Here is a 25,146-nt window from a genome sequence, read left to right on the forward strand (position 1 = left end):
TGTCTCTTGTACACACAAAATATTAATTTTTCTCCTAATCATCATATCTACTACCTCCATTGATTTACCAGTGAGAGTTCCTATATTCCATGTTCCAAATCTTAGATTATTAGTTTTCCTATCAAATTTGTTCTTATCTAACCTATGGTGTGAGAACTTTTGCCTATTTAACACTACACCCAAGTTCTCATGGAGATGTAGCGATCCTTGCTGAGACGTTACAGTCGGACCCTGTAACGCGAACTCTTGCATATTTATCACTACACCCGAGTTCTGGAGATGCAGCGGTCCTTGTCGAGACGTTACAGTCGGACCCTGCAACGCGTTCCTTCCGGGGAATAACCTAGCATTAGCACAATAGTTTAATGGATTCATTCATTGAATATTTGCCAATAGTTTGACGTTGGCTGGCAACCTAACGCAACCCTCCTCCTTTATCCGGGCTTGGGACCGGCCATGACCGGTCATCATGGGCGGAGTTCTAAATTTTATACACAAGGAGAATTTTCAATACTCATATAGAACTTATCCGAGTATGAGTTCAATGAGAAACTAATTTTGCTATATGATTTTCAAATACTAAGGACTAGATCCATCTTATGAGGATTGAAATAATAGTCCATACTATGTACTTGTTGGGCAGCTCATTTTTGCACCAGGTGCTTGCGGCCGTGTGTTTTTCTGACAGTGACAGCTACAAGAAAAAAAACAACCTATTTTACTTGTCATAAGTTGTTTGTCTAATAGTGACAATAATCTTTCACCTAAAAAAGCACCTCAAAAAAGCATGCCAAAAATCATGCCTTTGGGTTTGGAGAGAAGAACTTTGTTCTTGAGGAGAGCTGTAGGTGTAAAGGAGTGAATGAGCTGTGGTTTTACTTGCTTCTCTCATCAGTAGGGAATCTAGGGAGGACTAATTGAGTTTCCTATGTTTTGCGGTCAGGCTTGTCTAAGTTGCCTTATATTTTTTGCTCTCATAGGCTTGGATTCTCTCTTTGAATAATTTTTAAGACAACCCACTGTATCTCTCTTCTTTTCTTGTGTACTTGTGTTTATTATTTTGTTGTGTTGCAAGCTGGTTGTTCTGGAATGCACAAGAGTTATTCAGAGTATTGCATTTACATTGTGATTGCATGGTGTGGATGATTTACACATTCAAGGCATACTGATTTTGATCTGCAGAGAATGGTTTGAGATGATGGATTCATATATCTACCTTATTGGGCTTACTAGGAATTCCGTGGTATGTCAATATCAACAAGTGAAGTTATAATGACCTCAATTTGACAACTTGTATTGAGCTGGACTTGCTAGATTGAAGGAATGCATTTAGGCTATGTAGGGGGCAGATATGTTGAAAGATTAGAACTTACGTGGTACTCCCCTTGACAAGATAAATGCATGTCATCGAGTAAGAGTTAGTGATTGGGAGATAATGAAATCAAGAGAAGTCAATACCATTTAACTATGTATCATGAATAATGTCATCATTAGCATGTCCTCCCTCATGTCTTGGCCACTTACACTAATGGCTAGTAGTCACCCGTGATTTACCTTCATTGTGTTGGCCTAGGGACGGGTTGGCGGAGGCACTGGGGGCGAGTGAATAATCTTTTGCCACATGAATAATGTCATCATTGTCCCCACAGGGTGCCTAGTTGGCTAGAGGACAACAAATTTGCTACAATGGGGCAGGGATCAAATCCTCCTAGTCACTTGACAGTCGGCTATAAGCTGACTCGTGATTTACCTCCCTTCACATAACTAGAGGACGAACTGTGAGGGATGCTTGGGGTGAGCGTAGTCACCTTTTGCTACAATGAATAATGTCATCATTCATCAGTATGGTAACTAACAAGATTACATCACAATGTGTGTGAAGAGATTGGAGTGTTACATGATGAAAACACTACTATTAAAGAAAACCATCTGATGCAGAGGCTAGGGTGTATGAATCCCTTTCATGAGGAGGCTACATAATCTATACATGGTAGAATATAAAAACCTAATTGAGCATTTGAATATTACGGAGGGCCTTGTGGAGGTAACTAAGCTTACTGACAAGGCATGCACAAACAATTGATTACTTTGTTACCTGTTTTGTTTGTTGCTTTTTAAAAGACAATCCAAATTGGTAGGAGATCAAGATGGCGCTTTAGGAGGTGACAACTGAAATTATTGCATTTATTGGCAAAACGAGGAGAAAATTGTCATTCAGATTCAAGAGTAAATGCACTAGTTATACAAAGGGAGTAAGCTCTTGTGCTATTATCTCAGTAGTACAAATCTCAATTCAAAGTCAAATCAGAAGTTTGAAATTCCATTCTGTCACTTGAAACAAGTAGAATTTATTTTTTCATTGATTTTTTGAGATAGAAATAGTGTAGAGTTAGAGTTCACAATTCCAATTGGATCAGTTGATTTCACACTGGGGACCTACAATGGGAGAGGAAATTGGTGTCAAGGAAGGAAATTCAATATTAATTGACAAAGGGGAAGATATTTAAGATCAAAAACTACAAAAGGTCGACAAAGATAAAAGACGAGGTATGTTTCACCCCCCTCCTTATTCCTCTGCTCATTCTTCAACTCCCTCTGTCTCTTTCTCTTTTAACTGACACCAACACTATCTCCTTCTGGCCAAGCATTGAGACATCAACAAATAACAATACTCCAACACTCCAACCACTAGCAGATTTCAATGCTTTATAGAAGTGACTATTCTTGAAAAATAATAAACAGTCAAGATTGAAAATGTTGTCTCTCTTGTCATCTTAAACGAAAAAACTTTATCTCACAGCCTAGTATTTAATTTATATTTTGCAATGCCTTTTTGCAACAAGTTGTATTTTGAGACGTTCTATGTAATTATGTATAAGACCTTAAATATGAGAGATGATTTGGAGTGGAAGTCATTGTTGTCAGCATGTTAGATTTAATTTATCTTGACTATAGTACATTTTGGGTTAGGTGGCTTTCTTCCCAAAGCTAAGGAAGAATCTAAGTTCATCAAGTTGGTTATGTTCAAACAGGATCACTACAACACAGCTAAGGGAATTCTGAGGAGGGCTCATAGGAGGTGAATTTACATGATAGCAAAAGGTGTAGAAAAACTTGTCTTCTATGGAGACATACTGAGGAGAGATGGGGTGGACGACAGATATAGTGAGCTCAAGTGGCACAATGTTTCTTAAAAGTCCAAATAGACAAAGTGAAGGTTTATTATTTATCTGAGAGTGGAGTGATCAAAGGTGTAAATAGGTTATGCCTGAGCACAAGGGCCTCTTGCTCAGGCTAGGTGTAGGTATGATGTGGAATTGGGTTTTAATGTGTGCAGTGGTAGAGCAAAGTGAGAGGAGTGAGATTGTATTTGGAGTGTTTCCTTAGAGTTTCAGATTAAGTAGAATTCGCGAGGTTAGAAACTTACTAGGCAATTCACTTATCCTGATTCACTTGTCCCAATACAATAAGTCGAAAACTCTATTGTAGGATTGGAAGCTGGTTTTTCTCTTGGGGAATGTATTGAAGGCATGCCATTATCTCAGGGCTCATGAAGATGCTATTGGAGAATAGAGAGCTTATAAAGAAGAGTTTTTTGTTCTTAAGGAGAGCTTTAGATGGCTTAGGAATGTGCAGTGAGATTTTTATTTTCTCTGTTGAGGTTAAGATGGGAGGGTTAAGAAGGATTTTGGACACTATAGGAAACAATTTGATTAAATTTTATTATTTGCTAGGTGTAGACCACACCATGCTACATTGCTTATGTTTTTCTTATTGTGTGTTTATATTTGTTACCTTATTTCAAAGGAGATTGTCTTTGGCACACAACCCATTTGGTATAGTGCTTTTCTGTGAAGATAAATTGTGTTACGTAGCTTTAGTGACTGTTTTTCATATTTTAAGTGTAAGTGTACGAACTTCACCATACAGAGGATAGTTTGAGATGACAGATTTGAGGATATATCTTTGAGGTCGATCCTTCTAATATTTCTTGGCGGTGAACTACCACCAGGTGGAGCTAGAGAGGCTTAAACCTCAATGATATAGTCAGTATTTATCGGTTTGTTGAATGAGTAGTACGCAAAATGTTTCAGGTGATACACATTTTTCAGTTTTGTGCGTTGTTACAATATGGTAGAAGATTGTATTGATGCACATTTTTCAGCTTTGATTTTGATATTTATTTATTTGGCTAAGGGATCCCCGAGATCAGTCTCAAACTAAAATCATAAATGTCTCCATATTATAGAAATCATATCTTTAATAAATATCTGCTTCTATTGTAGAGACTAACATACAATAGCAGTTCTTCATTGATATTGGATTTTTATTTATCTGATTGATATTGTAATTTGTAAGTAAAACATTATAGTATTATACTCATCTTATTACATCATTTACTAATCACTCTTTTACAACCATCTATTTTTAACTATGATCTAAAGGTATTTGTTGATGCCAAATATACATTAATGTGTCTCTGAAGAATAATAACCAGGTATTGTCATATATTGCAGACAAAAACACATATATGTTTGATAACGGATTACTGCCCTGGTGGAGAGCTTTTTTTACTTCTGGATAAACAACCTGAGAAGGTCCTCAAGGAAGATGCTGTTAGGTAGCTGTCATGCATACTTTTCTAACTGGTGATTCTTTTATTTCTTTACATACTACCTATAAATAAATTAAATATGTCATAAAAAGTTACCTAGGAGTGATACGGATTTTTGAGAGTATTTTATTCTATGTGACCTAAAATCTCTTTTATGGTTTACGTAGCTGTTAATCATGGATAGCTGTTAATCATGGATTCTATCTCCCGTGCATTCTTATTATATTAATTCTATAATGCTTAACAGAATTGAGAGTTCCACTTTTAAATTCTTTTGGTATGACAAGTTGTTGCATAATTTGTTGGTGAACTTGATACTGATATTGTTTATAGAAGGGTTGCTGCAATATTTAAGAATAGATTTATTACAAATGGCCATACAATACAGTAGTGTAGATGTCAGGTGATAACTGAAGCAATGCCTTTCAAAATGTGACCTACTTAACATTCTTTTGCTATTTCCTTTGTTGATCATTTAGCGTACCTACCAAATTGTAACCACCAATTACCATTGTCTCCTTATCAGAAGGATGTCTGATTAACTTAGATAACTGTTGTATCATTCAGGCAATAAATATCTTCAGGGTGTATTTTTAAACATTAAACTTAGAAATTTGCCAATCTCTTCTAGGTGCAACATGATTATGAAGATTGTGTGTTGTTCTTGATTAGAGTGTCCATCTACTGTGCTCAAGCCTTAAGCTCTGAAGTAATGAGTAGTAGAGAACTTCAGTTTCCATGGTCCCATATAAATACCTGAAATCTTCTCATTTCAAGGTTTAAAATTTCGACCCGTGTTGAGGTTTCGGTCCTGATCGGAACGATACAGTTTCGGTACCGTATCATGTCATGCCGATATAGTTTCAGTATTTTTTAAATATAAAATATATTAATTAAAAACTAAAATATTTAACATAAATATTTAAAAAATAAACAAGATAAAAAATAATCTTTTAAAAAGGAAAAAGATATGAAAATAGATAAATAAAAATTTTATTTTAATTTTTAAATTAAAATAAATGAAATATAAAATTAATTAGATAATTTTATTAGGGTTTAATAAAATCTCTTTAGATTATCTCCACTATAACTAGGAGTTGATTAAAAAATTAACCTAAGTTTAATTAAAAAAATCTGAAATCCAACATCACTGGCGAGCCCGCTCGACTTCGGTGTTGTTGCAAGGTTACGCGACCAGCCATGGCCGCCGGGATTGCATGACTCCTTCGGCGCGACCACGTTGGTCGTGCGACCCCTCTGCAGTGACCGCATGGTCGCACGATGCCTCCACGACGACAACGGAAGGGTTATGCAACCTCTCCGCTACTGTTGCAGGGTCGAGCCCTCTGCTGTGACCACCGGGTTGCGCAACACATCGCACCTGTCGTGGGTTTGGTGCCGGGGTCATGCCGGTACCGGTCGCCGAGCGGAACGAGACGTTCCGCCCGTTTCGACCGTTTCGGCACAACACTTTAAACCATGCCTCATTTTCATTTTTAAAGAAGTGATATAGTTATGTGTCACTAGTAGCCACCAAATGTTGACTCCAAGAGCAGCGGTAAACATTTTTCTCAACTTATTTCTCATATTTTATTCAACTTTAGAAGGCTTCATCTACAAGGATCACACCTTTACTATGTTGCACTTAAGAATTCACAAGTATCATGGTCGCCATATCTTCAACTTTAAAAAGTTCGTTTACAAGCACCATGATTTGTCATGACCTGGGGTATTTTTCCATTTACCAGGAGGTACTTCACTTGATCATGTGTTGATAGAAAAATCCACAATCATGAAGATGATAAATAACACAACATAAGCAAATATCATACCACTGCGGTACACATTTTATACATTTCTTAATTAACAGAACAAATATACAAGAAAGTATATGCTAATCAGAATTTTCCTTTGACAAAAGAATAAAATACATTAAGATCTACAATTAAAAAAATGATAAACTAGATGAACAATAAGTAAAACATGAAATGAAAATTTGGTTTTCAGCATGTATTTGATTTTCAGCATGTCGGGAAAATCAATTAGCAAGCAACTCTATATATTCATGAATTGTAACCTTAATTAAGAATCTAATAATTCAAATGAGTTACAATTCTCATTTCAGCTTCATGGTTCCACTTGAGCATATAGTAAAAGGATTCAATTTTCAATCACTTATAAATAATCATATATGTTTTTCTATCCAATTTTAGATATTTCATCTTTGTTTAAAATAAGAAAATCTATTAAGGAGTGAACTACTAGAGTCAGGATCTCAAAGAAAAAATTTATAATACACAACAACAACCAAGCCTTTTCCCACTAGGTGGGGAAAAAAAATTTATAATAGCGAATCACAAATAACTGTAACATGTTTTGCACATTATTATAGAACACGATTTGATCAAAACATTACCCTATTTTGCAATAGGGGAAAATATTGCCTTGTCGTCTTTCAAAATTGTGGTTGCAACAATTGTTCGATATTTCTTCATATTTGCTTATGTGAAGTGCATGATTATAAAGTGGACATTAGATATATCACAGAGAGAAGAAGGTACAACCATTTGTGCAAGATAAAAATCTATCGTAGTTACAAAAGCATAACATAAATGGGGCTTAAAGATTCCATTTATGACGCACTGCTAAAGACAAGGCCAATCATTGAAAGGATAGTATTCTTGTAAACCCGGGTGGGTTTCTTTGAATTGTTTGACCTCTTAGGTCAACATACAGAAATATTTCTTAGTTAAGCATATAGAAGATATGATATTCAAATGTTATCAAAAAAATCATTTTCTCACCACCAACTTGAATCAATTGTCATAATCATTGGTATAGCTGACTTATAATGATGGAATGCCCATGTGTGGATGTTCATCATGATAGTGGGCATTATTTGCGTAAATTTAGTAGAATTAAAAGATTGACCTTTTTATTGACTGGGTCAATTTTCTTTAGTGTTAGAGGTGTTGGTCTCAAACTTGCGTAGATGTTTTTCAAGTGTTCAAATTAATTAATTGAGATGTAATAAGACCAAAGAATTAGGGTCATTTGGAAGTTTTAACATTCATGACCTTGGAACCGAGTCGAATAATAAATGAATTTGTTGTATGACCTACTAGAGATAGGGATAATTCACATTAGCATAATAGGAATCTTGGATCTTGAATCTTGAATCTTGAATCTTAATTCATCTGGATAAAATTCAAAACTAGAGTGGCCTTTAAGATCTGTACTGCTGCAGTCTCACTGCTCACGTGAGCATTTTGATTAGTTAAGCTCAACATTCATGATAGTAGTAGGAACTCACCAACAGTTTAATCTATTTCTCATATAATTGTTTTCATGATATTCGTATATACACATGCATGCCATATCTAGTCCACCCTCGATTTAGTTCCACATAGAGGTTCTGGGCTCAAGGAGAGGTTATAGACTTAGGCAAGTGAATTACCATTAACTTGGGTTTCAACATTTTGGGCCAATGATTGATCTTGATAAGTTAATAGATTTGAACTCTCATTTGTTTGGATTGTTATAGTGAAGGTTTAAAATCTTGTTTTGAGCTTGGAAATTGGTTCCTGACTGAAAAACTAGATATGTCGGTCATGCTGCTGCTGGTGCCTATGCTGATCCTCAACAGTAGGATGCTATTGGTGGGAAAAAGAGAGGAAAGTTGGAGAAGAAGCTACCGGTTGGTGCTTGTGTCCCACCTCCTGTGTTGCACAATAGGTTTTGAAGTATCCATTGTGTTGGTTAGTGAGAAAAATGAGATGGTTCACCTATGCCAACCATCACAAATGGTTTTTAAAAACCATGGTCATAATTAGACCAATGAGCCTAATTATAGGCATGGTGAGGTTTTTCTATGACTTTGGTGGTTGAGTTGCCATTAGTTTGTCCTTAGATATTGCTAGTTAGAAATGATAATATGCTGTGGTTGGACTTGTGCATTTGATGAAGACATTAAGCTTTACTTGAGGGAGATTTTAGTATAGGTATTCCAATACAAATGGCTTGCCAATGGGCAATGGTGGCTGAGTTGTCATTGGTTGGGTCTTACATTTAACTGGTTAGGAGTGATTATTTGTGATGACGTGAGCATTTGAGGAAGATATTAAACTTTAACTGAGAGATGTTCCACTGACATCACCAAGCACTTGATGTGAAGAGAGTACTAAGAAAACAATTTTACCAATTTTGCACTATTCTTTATTCAACATAGTATAGCCCACTTGAATTTCTTCATTGTCATTCATTGGAAGAAGTCTGCAATTGTTCTTCTCATTCTTGAAATGCGTGTTGAAGTATTTCAAGCAAAACACACATTTTTTAATTTATTTTAAGGTATTCATTTTCTGTTTCTAAAGAGTAATTACTCTCCTTGAATGCTGCTAAGGGCATCCTATTTGTACAGGTTCTATGCTGCAGAAGTAGTTGTAGCACTTGAATACCTTCACTGTCAAGGTATGCAGATAGCTCTTTGTAACTCTGAGCTATTAATTGCTATTCTTGTTCTGAAAAATGTCTCCTTTCTCAAGTAAGTGACTGAATCAGCATGCACGGCACAGCACTGACACTATATGGTTCCGACTGGAGACTAAAACTCCGGTTCAGAATCTATTTCAAACCTTGACTAGTTGTATATTTATTTTTCTTCGACTCACTCGTGGTAATGAAAAATAACACCTTTAGCTTAACTTAATGAACTGGCAAAGATTTTTCTATTGAATTTGTATGTTGTGTATCCATGTCTTTTTGATGTTTAATGTCTACTTATTTGCTACAGGTATCATATACCGGGACCTGAAACCAGAGAATATCTTGCTTCAGCGAGATGGCCATGTTTCTTTGACAGACTTTGATTTATCATGTTTGACACCTTGCAAGCCTCAGGTGGGTTGATTATTTGACACCATTATATATGAAACTGGAAATGTTGTCTTTATTTACCATTTTTTTTTGGGCATCCATCTCAGCTTTTCCTCCCAAATGATGAGGGTAAGAAGAAACAGAGAAATGGAAAGGCTCCTCCAATATTTGTAGCTGAGCCAGTGCGTGCATCAAATTCATTTGTTGGAACTGAAGAATACATTGCACCGGTATGTATTTTTTGAATGAGTCAAGATCCTCCTTGATACAAATACTTCTAGCCATGCTACCGTTGGACCGGATTGTGCAATAAAAATTTTTGTTTTATTTTCTAAAACAAAGACAGAGATGCGTAGCGGAAAACTAAAAGCAAGATAAAGACTCGGGTGGTTACTTAATTCATAGCTACTCCAAGGCCCACGATCCCTTGGACCGTTTTCGAATGAGCAATTCACAAATATTCTCCTCTTCGAAAAGCTTTTAGAGAAGGAGGAAAGTGTACAAAAGATAAAGAAGATAGTAACAAGCTACTATCCCTTTTAATGTAAATACAAGTAAAGTATACCGACAACTTAAAGATAGAGCTTCGTTATAGGTTGTCGGAGAGCCTCTTTGCATAGTAGTAGCAATACTTGCACGAACATAATAGAAGAGAAGGAGAGATCGTTGAGCGAATTGGATACTGAGCATCGGATCCTGAGGCTTGTTTTATAGGCTTCCTTCGGTAAAACCAATCTAAATCCTTCCGGTCAACTGCAAGCGACTGGTCCGTCTTCTTTCCTTGCTTACTTAAATCGGATCAATCCCACGAATGCTCTTTTTCGGTCAACTGACCAAACTATTGGACCGCAAAATTTCCTTCCCTGGTTGATCCAATCATATCCGATTTTCACTGCTTTCCATACTTGTTCGGTTGACTGAATCCTCTTGATTAGAGATCTTTGTTTCCATTTTTGGACTTATTTGTAATCCAATTGTGCTTTTCTTCTTGGGATTGGTTGACCGAATCTCCCTATTCTATTGATCGAACCCTTCGGTCAACCCAAACTTTATTTTTCTGCAAAACAAAGTTAACACAACAAGAATAACAATAATAGATCTGTAAAACAAAGTTAGACATATATAAGTATGCATGAATCGATCTTGATAGTTAGGACTATCTGATCTCGAGTTAAAAATCTTTGTTGGTTTCTTTAGTCGGATCAATGCCAAAGATTGTCCCAACTGGGACACATCCTTATTGCCGAAAGGCCTCTTCAAGACTTATCTTACTGATTTGTCAAACATTTGGTCTGACTTTTTTGAACATCTTCTACTCAGTGTCTGATCGATTAAGACTTTCCTGTAATACTAACTTAGCACAATAGCAATGCAAAATAGTATTAGAAATAGTATTCTTCGGTCAACCAAATAGTTGGTCTGTCGACCGCGCGCGGTCGACCAGAAACTTTCTTTCGATCACACTTGTTTGGAGTTCACTCCTTCAAGACTTCTCATTTGCTTAGGTCAACTTTGACATGTCAGGACTTCTCTCTTGCCTAGGCCAACCTTACATGTCAGGACTTCTACCTTTGCCTAGGTCAAGATAACCTTGACCTATCAGGATTTCTAATTAACTTGGTCAACCTTGACCAGATCTTATTAAACGTATTGTCAAACAAACATCAAAATCTTGGAGGTCGATTGCACTAACAGCCACTACCTTGCAAAAGCCAATATGGGCATCTATGTTAGAGGTCCTGTGACTTATTAGGTTATGAGTGTTGTTTATGTTGAGTCCTATATATGCATGTGATAGTTGTCCCTTAGAATAGCAGCAATATACAAGAGTTCTTTCCTGTTTTCTACACAGTGGGGTAGGTTTTCCAAAAGAAATCCCCCTAAAGTGGAGGCTGCCAATGCTAATGGCCTCCTCTCATCTAATCTACTTTTGTTGACAGCAGCCCAAACAGCTTGAAGATGTCGTGGCTCGAACCAACACTAGTACACTTGGCCCTTCATGAAGTTGGAGTCCGATGGCATCCAGATGATATTGGATGCCTATCAATCGCATGTAGTTTACGTGCCCATGAGGTTCCATCCCCTAGCTTCTTCCCTCCATCATCCCCTCCTTGGTCGCCTCTTGTCATGTGTTTGCCAACTAAGCCATGTCAATGACCACTTCTCCTCCTTGTCTAGGTCATGATCACTTGCTTCTCCTTGGTCTTAAGGTCTTGTAGCAATGCTCGACCATTGACAGATCTACTCAATCAATGCCTCTTTTCTTCTTGTTGCATTTTCAGTCTTCATCACAACCTAAGCCCTCATGTTCCCTGCTCTTTTACAATCACCAAACTTGCTTTTCTTTTTTGCTTCCTTTTCCAGCAGCAACTGCTTGTGTCTTCATCCCAGCTTCTCTCCCCTCTTGGTCTTTCTCATAAACATGCTTTTCTTTGGCGCTTCTTGATAATGCTTTCTCCAGCAACCCAGTCGGCATCAACAACCCTTTCTTGATTTCTTTTACAAATCTCATTTCTTCCTAGGGTTTAACTTTACTTTCTTGTTGCATTGTTTTAGCTTCTACATTCTTCTAGATTTGCTCAATTCCTTCCTGTGTCTTTGCCTACAAGATGCTATCTTTCTAGTAGACTCTAGGATTGTCGAGTGTTTTCCTTCTCTTCTTCATCCATTTGTTTCATGCTCTACTATATTTTCTGTCATGGGGAGAAGCTCGCTCTAGAGACCCTTCTCTTAGTATTTAGTTCATTCTCTCAGTTGCTTCCTGAGCCTCATCAAATGCTTTTCTTCTTCCTTTTGCTTTACTCAGTTGTTTGCTAGTATATGCGCTGCCACAATGAGAAGCTCACTTGAGAGACTTGTTTCATGTGGTCATGCTTCCTTCTCTCCTTATCGACGTGTTGATATGAGGTCAAGGAATTGATGTCTGTATGCTGCATCTACTCTTCACCAAACTTTATTTTACCTGTGTATGAGAATTGTGTCAGCATTTTCTCTGTGGTCATAACTTTAGTTAGTTTACATTCTATTGTGAGGACTTTTCTAGTTTATGATAAGTTGGACACAAGATTTATGCTCCAACTTTAGGGGTGTGTGTTAATAGGTATAGATATTAGGTTATCTGTAGTGGGTTTAGTCTTACGTTGAGGATTTATGTTTCATCTTAGATATACATGTAATAGATGTGTCTCACGCTAAGAAGAAATAGAGTTCTTCTCCACTTTCTTTATGGCTGATGTAGCAGCAGCATGTAGTAACAAAAGATTAACTGTCGATTCACACACAATAGCTAGGAAAATCTCAAGAAAAATATTAAAATAGGATTGACATGTTGATTCACACAGAATAAGCATGAAAATCTTGAAAATAGAACACTCAAAATAAGTTAATCAATCTTCAATCATCCCATTAACCAAAAACTACACTCATATTTATAGGACGAGCTACAATAAGCGAATCCAGAAAATATTTTCCAAAATGGAAAGTACATATTTAAGGAATAAAATATCACAGCATGCCTAAGAAATAAGGAAATCAAATTGGAATCAAATTTCAATTTTCCTAGACTGATTTATTAGCAAAACAAAATTCAACTAAAAACAAAAAAAAAATGCAAATTTAAAGGTTGAATGAAGGAATTTGTTCAAATCCACCAATTTGGATATTTTTGCCTTATTTGGCCTTGGGGTGATCCCGACGTGCAAAAAGGTGTCTTACACCGCATCATTCTCCTAGGGTAGAAAGAATTCGCCCTTGAATGCCCAATTGCATTTAGTGATGAAATCCTCGACCTTCATATGAATACGAATTTTGTTGGGCAGTGGAAGTACATCAATCTAATGATGAATATTCTGCAACGGTGGTAACTGCTTCGGCAAGTTGGCAAGAAAAGCATTAGAAAATTCCTCTACCAATGGCTTACTAAGGGACTCACCTCTTTGCCAAAGAGACTAAATACCATGCCAGATTCTTCCATCTCGTCTTCGAACATTGGTAGAGATAATAGATTTGCTTCTGGTTTACAATTGATAGGCTCTTTTGAGGGTAGCAACACAATTTTTTTTTTTATTGGAATATGAAACTGTAGGTATTATTTCAACCATTATGATGAACCAATCTATCATATTGTCATGATCTCCCATAGCATAGGTGGCATGCATTCATGGGTACCATGTCACTCCAAATCTGATCTTTTTAATGTATCCCATAGAAATTGAAATCATCACTCATTTAGAGTGTTACCTCACTTCCCTTTTGCAACCAGGTGGGTTTGTAAGGCTTGGGGTGTTTTTTAGTCTTGATGCCCAATTTTTGTATTAATTCTTCGTACACCATATTTTCACAACTTCCTGAATCATTCATGAATTTGCATACCTTCCCATTAACTGTGCATGTTGACTGAAAGATGTTGGTTTGCAGCCATTCGTCATCCATTCTCATCATAAACATCCTCATTCATGCCTATAGTTTCTTCATGTGTGCCTATCATCAACGAAGGCCTCTTGCCAGCCTTCTTGCAATCTTGTTGCCGGTGTCCTGATTCACCATAGCCATAACATCTCACATTGCTTCTAGGTTATTGGTTGGTAAACTTCTTCCAGTGGTGTCACTCGTTGATCTCGTCTAGGTGGCATATTATAGGAAGCTTAGTCAGCTTTGATACCAACTGATGTAGCGGAAATGTGTAGTAACAAAAGATTAACTGCTGATTCACACAGAATAGCTAGAAAAATCTTGAAAATAGAACACTTAGAATAATTTTATTAATCTTCTATCATCCGCTTAATAAAAAAACTACACTCATATTTATAAAACGAGCTAAATGAGTGAATCTAAAAAATATTTCCCAAAATGGAAAGTACATATTTTAAGGAATAAAAATATCATATCATGTAAGAAATAAGGAGATCAAATTGGAATCAAATTTTGATTTTCCTAGGCTGATTTATTGGCAAAAATAAAATTCAACTAAAAATGAAAAAAATTTGCAAATTTAAAGGTTGAATGAAGGAATTTGCCTTAAATCCACCAATTTGGATATTTTTGCCTTATTTTGCTTTAGGGTGATCCCAACGTACAAAAAGGCATCTTGCACTGCATAAATTGCCTGTGTATTAGTTCTATGTGCTCAACAGTCTCTATTATGTTTTCACTTGTAATAACTACTGCGCTTCTGTTGTGCCCCATAGTGCAGAGGGAAGATCTAATTAAAATGGTCTTAAAATTTGGAATGAATTGATCATAATACAAAATTTTCTCCTTTCTCCACTTTTGTTGCTGTATGTACTAGTAATAATGATTAAAATTGCTACCTGTAGTGAGCTTTATTAGTGTTTCAAGACTTAACTGAGCTATTCCATCATAATTTTGAGCTCTCTTGTTTTACTGAGTTGTTAAGCAATGATCCTTTCTGGTCTTTTTCATGTACTAGGAAAATGCTATGATATCTATTTTTCTTAATTGGATCGAGTCAACTACTCGCTAGAATCACATTCATCCCATCAATTCTAACTTTCACAAGTTTTAAAAGAATTCACTAAATGTAAAAAGCAGGGTAAGGCTGCGTACAATGGATCCTTTCTCAGGACCCCGCATAGCGGGAGCTTCGTGCACTGGACTGCCCTTTTTTTAAAACATAACATAAAAGGCATTAAAATTTTAAATTCTGGAGTCTATTTCATTTTGTTCAGTAACTCTTGATTTCAATGTATTTTCTGCAATATGATATCTAATTCAGTTTATGTTCAAGTCTAGGTTAGACGACCAGCCAGAAGTTCTGAATATTCGATGTTGATTATATGGATCCTATTCTAGCATTGAACATTATAACTAGTAGTGTACAAATGTTTTCAATTATTTTAATTATGTCAAATAGAGTTTTGCTAGGCTTCCACACATTCAATTTGAGTCAACTCAACTTGTCTAATAATATAACGTATCAGCCTTCTTTGAAAATGTTCAGGCTTTTAAAGTTTATTTTTGTTATTTTTGCATCTATTGAAGCTATACTTGATTGCTCTAGAATAGTTTTTTTTTTTTTTTTTTTTTTTCATTTTTATGGCTTTACACATCCGTCTTAGTGTTCTCTTCTTTTATATATTAAAAGTGTTTTACTAATTGCCAACTACTTTGACATAAAGTATGGTTAGTCAGATTTCATCTTCTTTGACCTACATATCATAAATTCAGTTTCTATACTAGAATCCTTTATTTTACAGAGTTTCTTTCTACATATCAACCTTTGAGTTTATTCTGTTTACACTCGGCTTATCAGTTGCTGGCTACGATGTTGTCTGCATAAACCATGTTTAAGTTTGTGTTAGAGCAAAATTAAATTTGATATATCTGATTAAGGAAAAATATTTAAATTTAATAATTAGAATTAAAATTACATAATAAATTAAGATTAGAACAACATTACCTGGAGATTTTGTTGGGTAACCACACTCTAAGATCAAACTGGGTCAATGGACTAGGAATATCTAACATTCATGTTTTACCACTGTATATACCATCTCTCTCACCCTCTTATGTGGATGATAATAAATCCATTTTAGTTAAAATGCATTAAGACATTTGTTTATATAGCATGTGAAAATAAGTTCTATTGACTACATCACATGCATATAAATTTGAGTATTCTTATGCACATCTAATCAAAAGAATAGCTGGTGCTTCCTTCTTATTCTGATTTAGATGCATGCTTTATCAGCACATAAAGATGGCTAGTTGGCTAGGAAGTGATAGATGTATTATTAAACATCATTGCTGACTGCACTTTTATGAAGTTTAAGTTTATGCAATGTGGTTTCTTCCAATTTCCAAGGGACAATTACAGTTTCACTGGCATGTGATTCGACCCAATTTTTACTTTCTTGACTTACGGTTCAAGAAGTAACACCTGCAACCAAAGTCACCTTTGGCTTGTGTTTGTTTCGCTGGCATGTGATTCAACCCATTTTTCATATCCTTGACTTATGGTTGAAGTAAGACTTGCAACCAAAGTCACCTTGGCTTGTGTCTATTTATGGATACTGACCTAGTTTTAGATCCAACATGGACATGGGTGGTGCTCAATTCTGACCATAAACCAAGCAGCACTCAGCAAATTGTTAAACATTATACTAAGACAAGAAAACAAAGACGACTATAGGACTAGAAAAGGGCATTTAGATGCAAGCACCTGGAGAGCAGAAAGCCAGAAACTACTTTCCACATTAAATTTATCTAAATTTCATGTAACTGTAAACTAAAAGATAGATGTTTAAGCTAAATGACTGTCATTCTCCGCTTTAATAAGTTTGCTATGCTTTTTTGTGAAGTTAATACTTCTATACTATAACTGTTCATAATATCGATGATCTTCTTTTTCAGGAGATCATTACTGGAGCTGGCCACACTAGTGCAGTTGATTGGTGGGCACTTGGTAGGTGGTGCATTTTGTTGCAATACATTATCCAGCTTTTACTATGATTTCTGTAACTGCATATGTTGTTGCAATCAATTGCAGTAGTTTTACTCATACTAATTTAATTCCTTAAAATTTCTTGGATAGGAATTCTTCTTTATGAGATGTTATATGGTTATACACCATTTCGAGGAAAGACTAGGCAGAAGACATTTGCTAACGTTCTTCACAAGGACCTTAGATTTCCTGGAAGTATCTCAGTGAGTTCATCAATTGAAGTATCTATATCAGATGACAAAATTGTGAAAATTGTTTTTTTTGTGGCACAAATACTTAGTTACTTTCTGTGAAAAATTTGAACATTTGCTAGTTAAAACAAATGATCTCGTAGAAATTCTAGAATCTAGGTGATTTTGTTCTCTTTAGACTGTTGCCAAGCTCATTTATTCTCATTTTATTGTCACCAATGAAAGTTGTAGAGTTCTAAAGTTCCAAAAATTAAGTGAGCAAGTGCTTCATCAATAACAATTAGAGAAGAATGATATAAGCACATCATAAAATTACAGGACTCTCTGTGATGTTGATCTCAAAAGCACAGAGGGTACCAACTTATACATAAGTTTGTTAATACATGGATTCATAACAAGAGGCTCAGAGGGGCTTAATGATGATTAAAACTCAACAAGTGTTAAGATGTGATTTCAATAATTGTCTACTCTGAAAGCTTAGCCTGTAAGGTGATTATGGTGAAAGGTGCAATGCAATCATCATTTCATGGTTTAACACTTACTCCAAAATTTTGATTTTTGCAACTTTTCTTGCCAGCGAAATTAATAGGAATCTTCAGTCCTATCGTAGGAAATGATAGTTAATGTAACATGAAGTTGTTTTCACTTTTCAACATCTTGGAATCAATTATTGAGTCCAGACCTAGTTCCTGGAATATGATACTAAATGCTAGGTGTACAGCGATTGATTGGGTATTACAAAGAAAAACTTTAGCAATCCATTTATTGATTACTATTATTTATATATTGCATGCATCTTATTGGATGTGCACTGTTGAGATCTATTCAGAATTCTGTTGTGAATTTAGTTGGATTTATTCTACTTTACATGGTTGCTAAGTGTTTTTTTTTAATTTTTGAGTAGGTAAGTCTTCCAGCAAAACAGTTGATATATCGGTTGCTGCATAGGGATCCTAGAAACAGATTAGGCTCGTGCCATGGAGCTAATGAAGTCAAGCAACATCCGTTTTTCAGTGGCATCAATTGGGCTCTTGTGCGTTGCATGGTAGGATTATTTGATCAAATATATGCCATGATATCTGTTACAAGCGGAGTGTTTTTACTTGTTTAAGCTTCCTTTGATTATGTTATATGTTCAGTATGAATTTAAAGATTAATTTAACTTATAATAGGAAACCAGTACCAGCTTAGTTGCAACTATAAAGGAACAACAACAAACGAATTTGCTAAGGTTGCACTGCTAAATCATCTTGTCTTTGGACATTATTATTTAAAAAATTCTAAAAGATTTATACAAGGTTCCTGTCCGCAAGATGATCCATCCCTGTGCAAATAAGTGCCTGAATGTGAGTTCTCTCATGTGAACATTTTCCTCTTACTACTGTCCTTGATTTGTCAGAGGAAAGGTACTTAACTTGTTTCTAGTTACCTTTCTACTTCTTTGACATTGCTTCAGAGCTTATCTACAGAAATCCCAGAATTCCAGTTGCTTCTATTGTTGACTAGTCTATCTCGGCTTTCATTTTCCCATATGCTTGAACTTGGAGCAATAACTTTCTTTTTCTAAAAGTTTGGTCTGCAAATTAGCCATCTTCAACTTATCAAATCACCAATTTACATACTCTCTCTTTAAATCTTGGTTGCCATTACACACAAAAAAAATGCCAACTGAAATAGGCTGTTTTCAGCCATTCTGTTGCCTAGGCTGTTTTCTTACCTATTCTCTCAGGCTTTTTTTTCAGGACAATTTTTTCCTTTAATTATTTTGTTAAAGAGGATCTTAATCTGCAATATTTTTCATAGTCATCCTTCTACAAGTTGGACGACAGCTCTGATGGGCAAGGGTCCTGATGTGGTTGGTCTTCAAAATGAGATAGGGCAGTAAATAGCTGGTCTTTTGGATCAGATGGGCTCCCCATCATTCTCTCCTCTTTTAACCATTGGCAAACTTATTAACTACCTAGTATCCCCCATCACTCCCTGATTCATCTTCGATAGTTTGAAGAGTGGAGACTTGCTCCTTACAGGAACTAGATTTGTTTGCAAAAACATTCAAAAGTTAGAATAGCTGGTTAGGCTTTTAACTGATCTGGACATTTTCATAACACTGATGGGGCATAAGAGAGAGCGTAATTAAAGGAGCTTAAGAGACGTGTTTCGGTAATTGAGCATTGAAAAAATGGTGCCAGTTAATAAAATTTACAATGAAGGGCTACAGAATAAAATAAAGGACATGAAACAAACTCTTTAACTTTGCAACCAACACCAAAGCCTACAAAAATATTATCCAATCAAAACATCTAACTTAAACATTTGATACAAGCAATTAAATAGTAGCTCATGAACAAAATTGCTTTTCATGGACATTGAATACCACAAATCATGTTGGGATCTTTCTCCAACTAAGTAATTTTTAACCAATAACCATATTGGTCCTCATTATTATTGGAAGTTCTGTGTGAAAAGTAGAATGTGATTTTCTTTCTTGGTAATCAAAAAGTTAACTTGCATGTTTGATTGTTTTGGAGATTTTTCATCTTAATGAGTGATTCACCTTTGTTTAGAACCCTCCCAAGCTGGCTACTCCTCTATTTGATACTAAAATGACAGAGGACCCTAAGATGACATATACAGACCTAGATAATCTTCAAACGGTGTTTTGAATGAAGAGGTATTTTCTTATATTCACAAGCATGTTATATATAAGCCTGCCACTAGATTCATGTATTTAATATACCGTTGAATTCATAGCACTAATTCTTTTCCGCACAGTACGGTTTGGTCTTGCATTGTGATGGCGTCAAGTGTTGGCTTGGTCTCTGTTGGTTTGCTACATATCTAGAAAGCTCCATGATTTGTGCTAGGGTAGTTCTTCTCAACGAGCATATCTGAGATGGAACTTCCATGCTACTTGCTTTTCCGAGTTTGATTTTCTGCTACAAGATCGGAAAGATATTATGTAGTTGTTGTTCCTTCTGGTCGAACAGTTTCACTTTCCCGTCATAGTTTCTTGTATGTTCTTTGTTAAATAATTACGTGGATTTCATTCTTATTGGTAACTGCTGAAGCGTATCCAATTTGAGTTTTCCAGATCAAAATATTAGTAGATTTGTTGTGGTAATGCCTTCACAGGATTTGAGGCTTCGTATAGTGACTGACTCATTATATGGATGCTGATCTAATTCATTTATTATTAGACTAAGCAACTGATGCTTAACGGATTAAAGTATGATTCTAATGCGTCATTGAGATTACAATAGTTATAGCCAGACAATTAACAGATTGAAGCAGTCTTAGTTTATCACGTGAATCTTAATTTTCAATATAAATAATGTCTTAGTTCTGAATACTTGGTCAACAATTATGTCAAAAGACGAATACGTTCGTCCCAGCATCCCTGTCAATCCGTCCCAAGGTTAATACGGAGGAGGTAAATCAACTTTTGGAATAGTGACTAACACATAAGGGAGGTATTTACCTTAAATACTTCGTCAACAAGTACATTCAGAGAGAGGGATTTGGCTGGTAAGTTAATATTAGTGCATCTGATTTACGGGAATAATGTATTTATTCTTTATGAATTATTGTAAAATAAGTATTTTTATATTTGGTTATACAATTTACATTCAGATCATCGGTTCTTACTGGATTATTATTTTTAAAATATCTATTTCGGACTGGTAAAACTTATTCTTAGTCAAAAGAATATCTATTTTTTCACTTTATTCAACAAGTTATTTCGGATTATGCATCATCCGTGTTCTGGTGGTAAACGGAGTTGCTCCGAGGGAAATATTGCTCAAGGAACTCTTCACTATGTGGGTAGGGATGATAAAAAATTCCGTATATACTGTCAAAATATATTGAGTCATTTTAGCGGTATATTAAAAATTTTAATAAGGTAATATATCATATTAAAATTTTCAATATTAGTATGAAATTTATATCAAAATATTTAATATATTGCACTTTTTTAATACGATCTAGGATTCAATATATCATGCTAATCCCTATTCCACCTTTTCAAAATTTGCAAGCACAGACATTCAAAATTATTAATGATGCTAAATCATTCATGTGGCGGCATTTGATTAAATGATGAAAATAATTATAGATATGAGTTTGATAGTAAAATATAATGAGAATGAGAATGGAAATAAAATCTACCTAATTATATAGATTTAATTGATTTTTATAAATTTAAAAATCATTCTAAAACTCATAATCCAAACATTATTTTTTTATTATCATTTTATTTCTTCATTCCCAAACTCATCAACCAAACATCCCCTCAATCCTACAAGTAGCATCTACACATTAAGCAAAGCTGAATTAAAATTTATTAAAGAGCAGAAGGGTATAACTCTAAACCCTAAACCAAAGACGAAATGAAGATGATGTGTCATAGGAGATACGCACCAATCACAGCGGAGGCAAACAATAATTAGTTCAACAATACTAGCACAGAAAAATAAGAACATCATACTAAAATATCAGTTTATTTTATCATAGAGAAGATTGCGAACGTTACAGTCCATGATCAACCTGGGAAAAATAGGATTTGGCGAAAAAAACAACCAAACATGGTTGTCATGGCAATGCTACAATAACATGCAGCCATAGCCAAATACCTTGAATCTCAGGCATCAAACAAACTGTGCAAAAGCAACCCAACCGGACCAACACTACAGAGGACAGACCCGAATTACAGAGCTGACATCGAGCACACACTGCAAACAACAAAGGACTCAACACACCTGAAACTCAGCACGAGTTCGACCTGCAGACTTTAACAACATGATAACTTGGCTAAAACACCAGAGAAGCAAACTATCAAGCTTCCTTGGTAACACGAACCAGGATCACAGTTGAAACATCTAAGACCATGACATAACTAGGCTCGGAAGTAGAAAACTACAACCAAAACCGGGATTGAATATGGTAATTCCATAACCCAGGCCAAAAATCGAGGAAAGCAAGCCATTGGATCGGATGACTGCTTGCCGCCTCAAAACAGAGTTCCTTTCCAAGAACAACTGTAAAAATGAACTCAGCCATAGGTCCATGGAAATTGACCAAAAGGTGAAAGGCCAAGTCCGGAGGACATGAACCAAAAAACAAACTGAAAGATACTTATGTTTTTCCACACTTTTCTGGCGCTGAAGGTCATGAAAGAAGTCCAATGACTAGACTCCAAAGAAACTCCCTTGCACCATTTGTTTAGTGTTCTCTACTTCTAGGAAATGATATCGCACCACCATAGTTTTTGCTCAAGCACTGCAACTGCATCACTGGTGATCAAGCGGCACTGCTGAAGATTCAGGCCCACTACTGACTGCCCCATATTTGCCAAGAATGGCAGACATTTTGTGGTGATTGAGCAGCTTGCAAGAGAGAGAACACGCAAGCTAAGCTGCTTTGCAGATGCAAGAACTGCCACACCATAGTTACCTATTGAGCAACCTGATAAATCCAGATCATCAAGCACAAAGCAACAGGTTGCAATGGCCATGAGGCTCCTGTCGGTGATCTTTGTACAACCATCAAGATTAAGCATCTTCAGAGTACTTCCATGTGCCTTTGCTAATATGGTGATCAATGCATCCGAAACATTAACACAACCTCTTAAATTTACTTCTACAATACCCACTTTTGAATTCTCAATTAGTGGGATAAGCAAAGCATCAGTAACTCCAGCTTGACCACCCAAGTCTATTTTCTGCAACTGGGGGCAGATCTTCCCCACCATTTGTAGGCTAGCACTTGTTACATCTGGACAATCCTGAATTATCAAGGACTCAAGTGACATACATGATGGCAGTTGGGCAGGGGCATAAGGTAAGTCTCTGATGCCCAAGCATCTCATTAGGGCAAGTGAGTTCAACTTTGGACAATTGAAAAGAACACTGAGGACACCCAAAAAAGTTACACGGTTACAGTTCTCAAGGTGAAAATTTTCAAGTGCCCTAGCTTTTTCAGCAAAAGCTCTCAGGCCAGCATCAGATAGGTAGCAGGATTTGCGAACAAAAAGCTGCTTCAATAACGGGGAACCTTTTGCAACAGCTTGCAAGCCTATATCAGTAAGCCCACTACAACAGGTGATACTGATGGATCTTAACTTCTGTAACCCACAAGTATTACCCATAACCCAAAATCCCTTCTCCCCCACTTTCTGTAGACTAACCAGAGACAGATCTATTAGATTCTTCCCATATTGGCCAATAACTGCAAGGGCCAAGTCAGAAATGTTCAAAGCTTGAAGTTTTATTCTTTCCAATGAAGATGAGGGAGAAGAGACCAAGCTTGCAATTCCTTGGTCGCCAACTTCTGGGCAGTCTTTAATAGTAACATATTTCAATTTTGAACAGCAACGACCAACAAACTGAAGAGCTTTATTACTTATGTTTGAGGAGGCTTCGATAGTGAGAGTCATCAAGTTGGGGCACTTCAGAGCAACAGCTATCAAGCCCTTGTCTGAGATCTGAGGACAGTGACAAAGATCTAATTTTTCCAACAATGGGCATTCATTGGCAATCTCTTCTAGACCAGCATCAGTGACCAATGGTACCTTCCACATAGATAAGGCCCGAAGTGAAGGGCAAGCATGAGCAATTGCAGAGAGCCCAACATCAGAGACCTTAGTTGAGTCATTTCCTTGGATGAAAAGTTTGCCCAGTCCCCCACGGCTACAGGTTCCCAGTGCAATAGCAGAGAGTCTAATATCAGTAGCTTCCTCTGCTTCCAAGCGCCTAGTAAGAAAGCCATTGTTCTGAATTTCCTGGTCATTTACAGACGGATGCTCATTCAGATCTGGCAAGGGCTTGTTCACAGATTGGAGGCTAGGCTTCATCCTACCAATAAGTTGAGAAGAACAGATGCTGCTCAGTAGCATGAGCCAACGTTTAGAGACACAAGCAGAGTTGCTTCTTTCTTTATCTCCCGGCAACCGTCTGAGGATCTCAAAGAGGCACTCGTCAGGCAGAGTGTCAATTGACCGAGGTTGCTGTTTTCCCTCTGCAGCTTTCTCTCCAGCTCTGAGGATCAGCGGAGCAGTGACTCGGGACCTCTTGCGAGGAGGGCAGTAAACATCAACTGTACGAGCGAGAGACACAAGAAGGCCCGCATCTACAAGATTTGAGAAGAAAGGGCCACCAGGATAGATATCATCACTGCCTGCAGAGACAACGAAGACAAAAGGATATAGTCAGCCCAAGAAGCTGAGCATATTTATGTAATTAAACCTCTAAAATGAAAAGCTGATTACCATACAAACAACCATCCTCAACATAGCACTAAAAACAAACAAGATGCTATTGTCGGAATTGCAGGTTTCACTTTTTTCTGAAGGTATTGGCGAAATACAAGAACTTATGTTCAATATCCTTAAAGGCATAGCACAAAAATCTACCCCCCGAAATAGCAACAACAACAACAACAAAAAAAAAAAAATCTCAGAAGCAAAACCAATCAAAGATCGGTAACTATGAGCTGAGAAGTTTAAGTCAAACAAATCTTAAAGGTAAACAGCACAAAGTATCGACAGATCTGCAGCATCACCTCGATTTTAGCAAATTTTATAGCACAAAAAGTGGCTAACCATCGAAATAAACAACAGGAAGATATCTCTCAACAAGGATCTCGGAAAACCCTACAGATCCAGCCCCAAATCGGCCAATTTCTCCAACAACACGGAAAGATAAGCTAATATTACAGGGATCGAAGAGGGATCACCTCCTCGTTTGACAAGAGCTGCCATGAGTGCGGACTAGGAGGAAGCAACCCCGAGGAGCCAAATCCGAGCACCAGCAGCGGAAACAGCAGCAAAATCCCGAGAGAAAGGCCGCCGACGAACGGGAAGCATGAGGAGAAACAGACCCTGACAGATCGAGCAACCCAAAAGGGCAAAAAAAAAATTAGAAGAGAGAGGAAGAAGCGGAGAGGAAAGAGGAAACGGATTTGGGGAAAGCGGAGCGTCCTGCGCACCTCACAAAATGCAATAAGAA

General features: G+C 36.6%; 2 protein-coding genes across 3 annotated transcripts in view; one reads left to right on the plus strand and one right to left on the minus strand.

Annotated features, from left to right (window-relative positions):
• Nucleotides 1-20,293, plus strand: part of LOC121991737 (phototropin-1A-like) — a 38,200-nt gene extending 17,907 nt beyond the window's left edge. For both annotated transcript variants that reach the window (XM_042545763.1, XM_042545764.1), the window contains 9 exons: nt 4,518-4,621; nt 9,036-9,085; nt 9,408-9,514; nt 9,598-9,720; nt 16,862-16,913; nt 17,043-17,155; nt 18,048-18,188; nt 19,708-19,814; nt 19,916-20,293. In XM_042545763.1, coding sequence (XP_042401697.1) covers nt 4,518-4,621; nt 9,036-9,085; nt 9,408-9,514; nt 9,598-9,720; nt 16,862-16,913; nt 17,043-17,155; nt 18,048-18,188; nt 19,708-19,806 — 789 coding nt within the window. In that variant the 3' untranslated portion in view covers nt 19,807-19,814; nt 19,916-20,293. The remainder of the gene's footprint in view (nt 1-4,517; nt 4,622-9,035; nt 9,086-9,407; nt 9,515-9,597; nt 9,721-16,861; nt 16,914-17,042; nt 17,156-18,047; nt 18,189-19,707; nt 19,815-19,915) is intronic.
• Nucleotides 20,294-21,626: 1,333 nt separating this feature from the next.
• LOC121991739 (EIN3-binding F-box protein 1-like) lies at nt 21,627-25,146 on the minus strand. Its single transcript, XM_042545765.1, has 2 exons — nt 24,875-25,146; nt 21,627-24,316 (listed from the first exon to the last, which is right to left on the minus strand). Exons 1-2 carry the CDS (start codon nt 24,897-24,899, stop codon nt 22,380-22,382), a joined length of 1,962 nt encoding a protein of 653 aa, XP_042401699.1. The 5' UTR covers nt 24,900-25,146; the 3' UTR covers nt 21,627-22,379.

Source organism: Zingiber officinale, chromosome 6B, assembly GCF_018446385.1.
Source record: "Zingiber officinale cultivar Zhangliang chromosome 6B, Zo_v1.1, whole genome shotgun sequence".
Classification (NCBI taxonomy): Eukaryota; Viridiplantae; Streptophyta; class Magnoliopsida; order Zingiberales; family Zingiberaceae; genus Zingiber; species Zingiber officinale.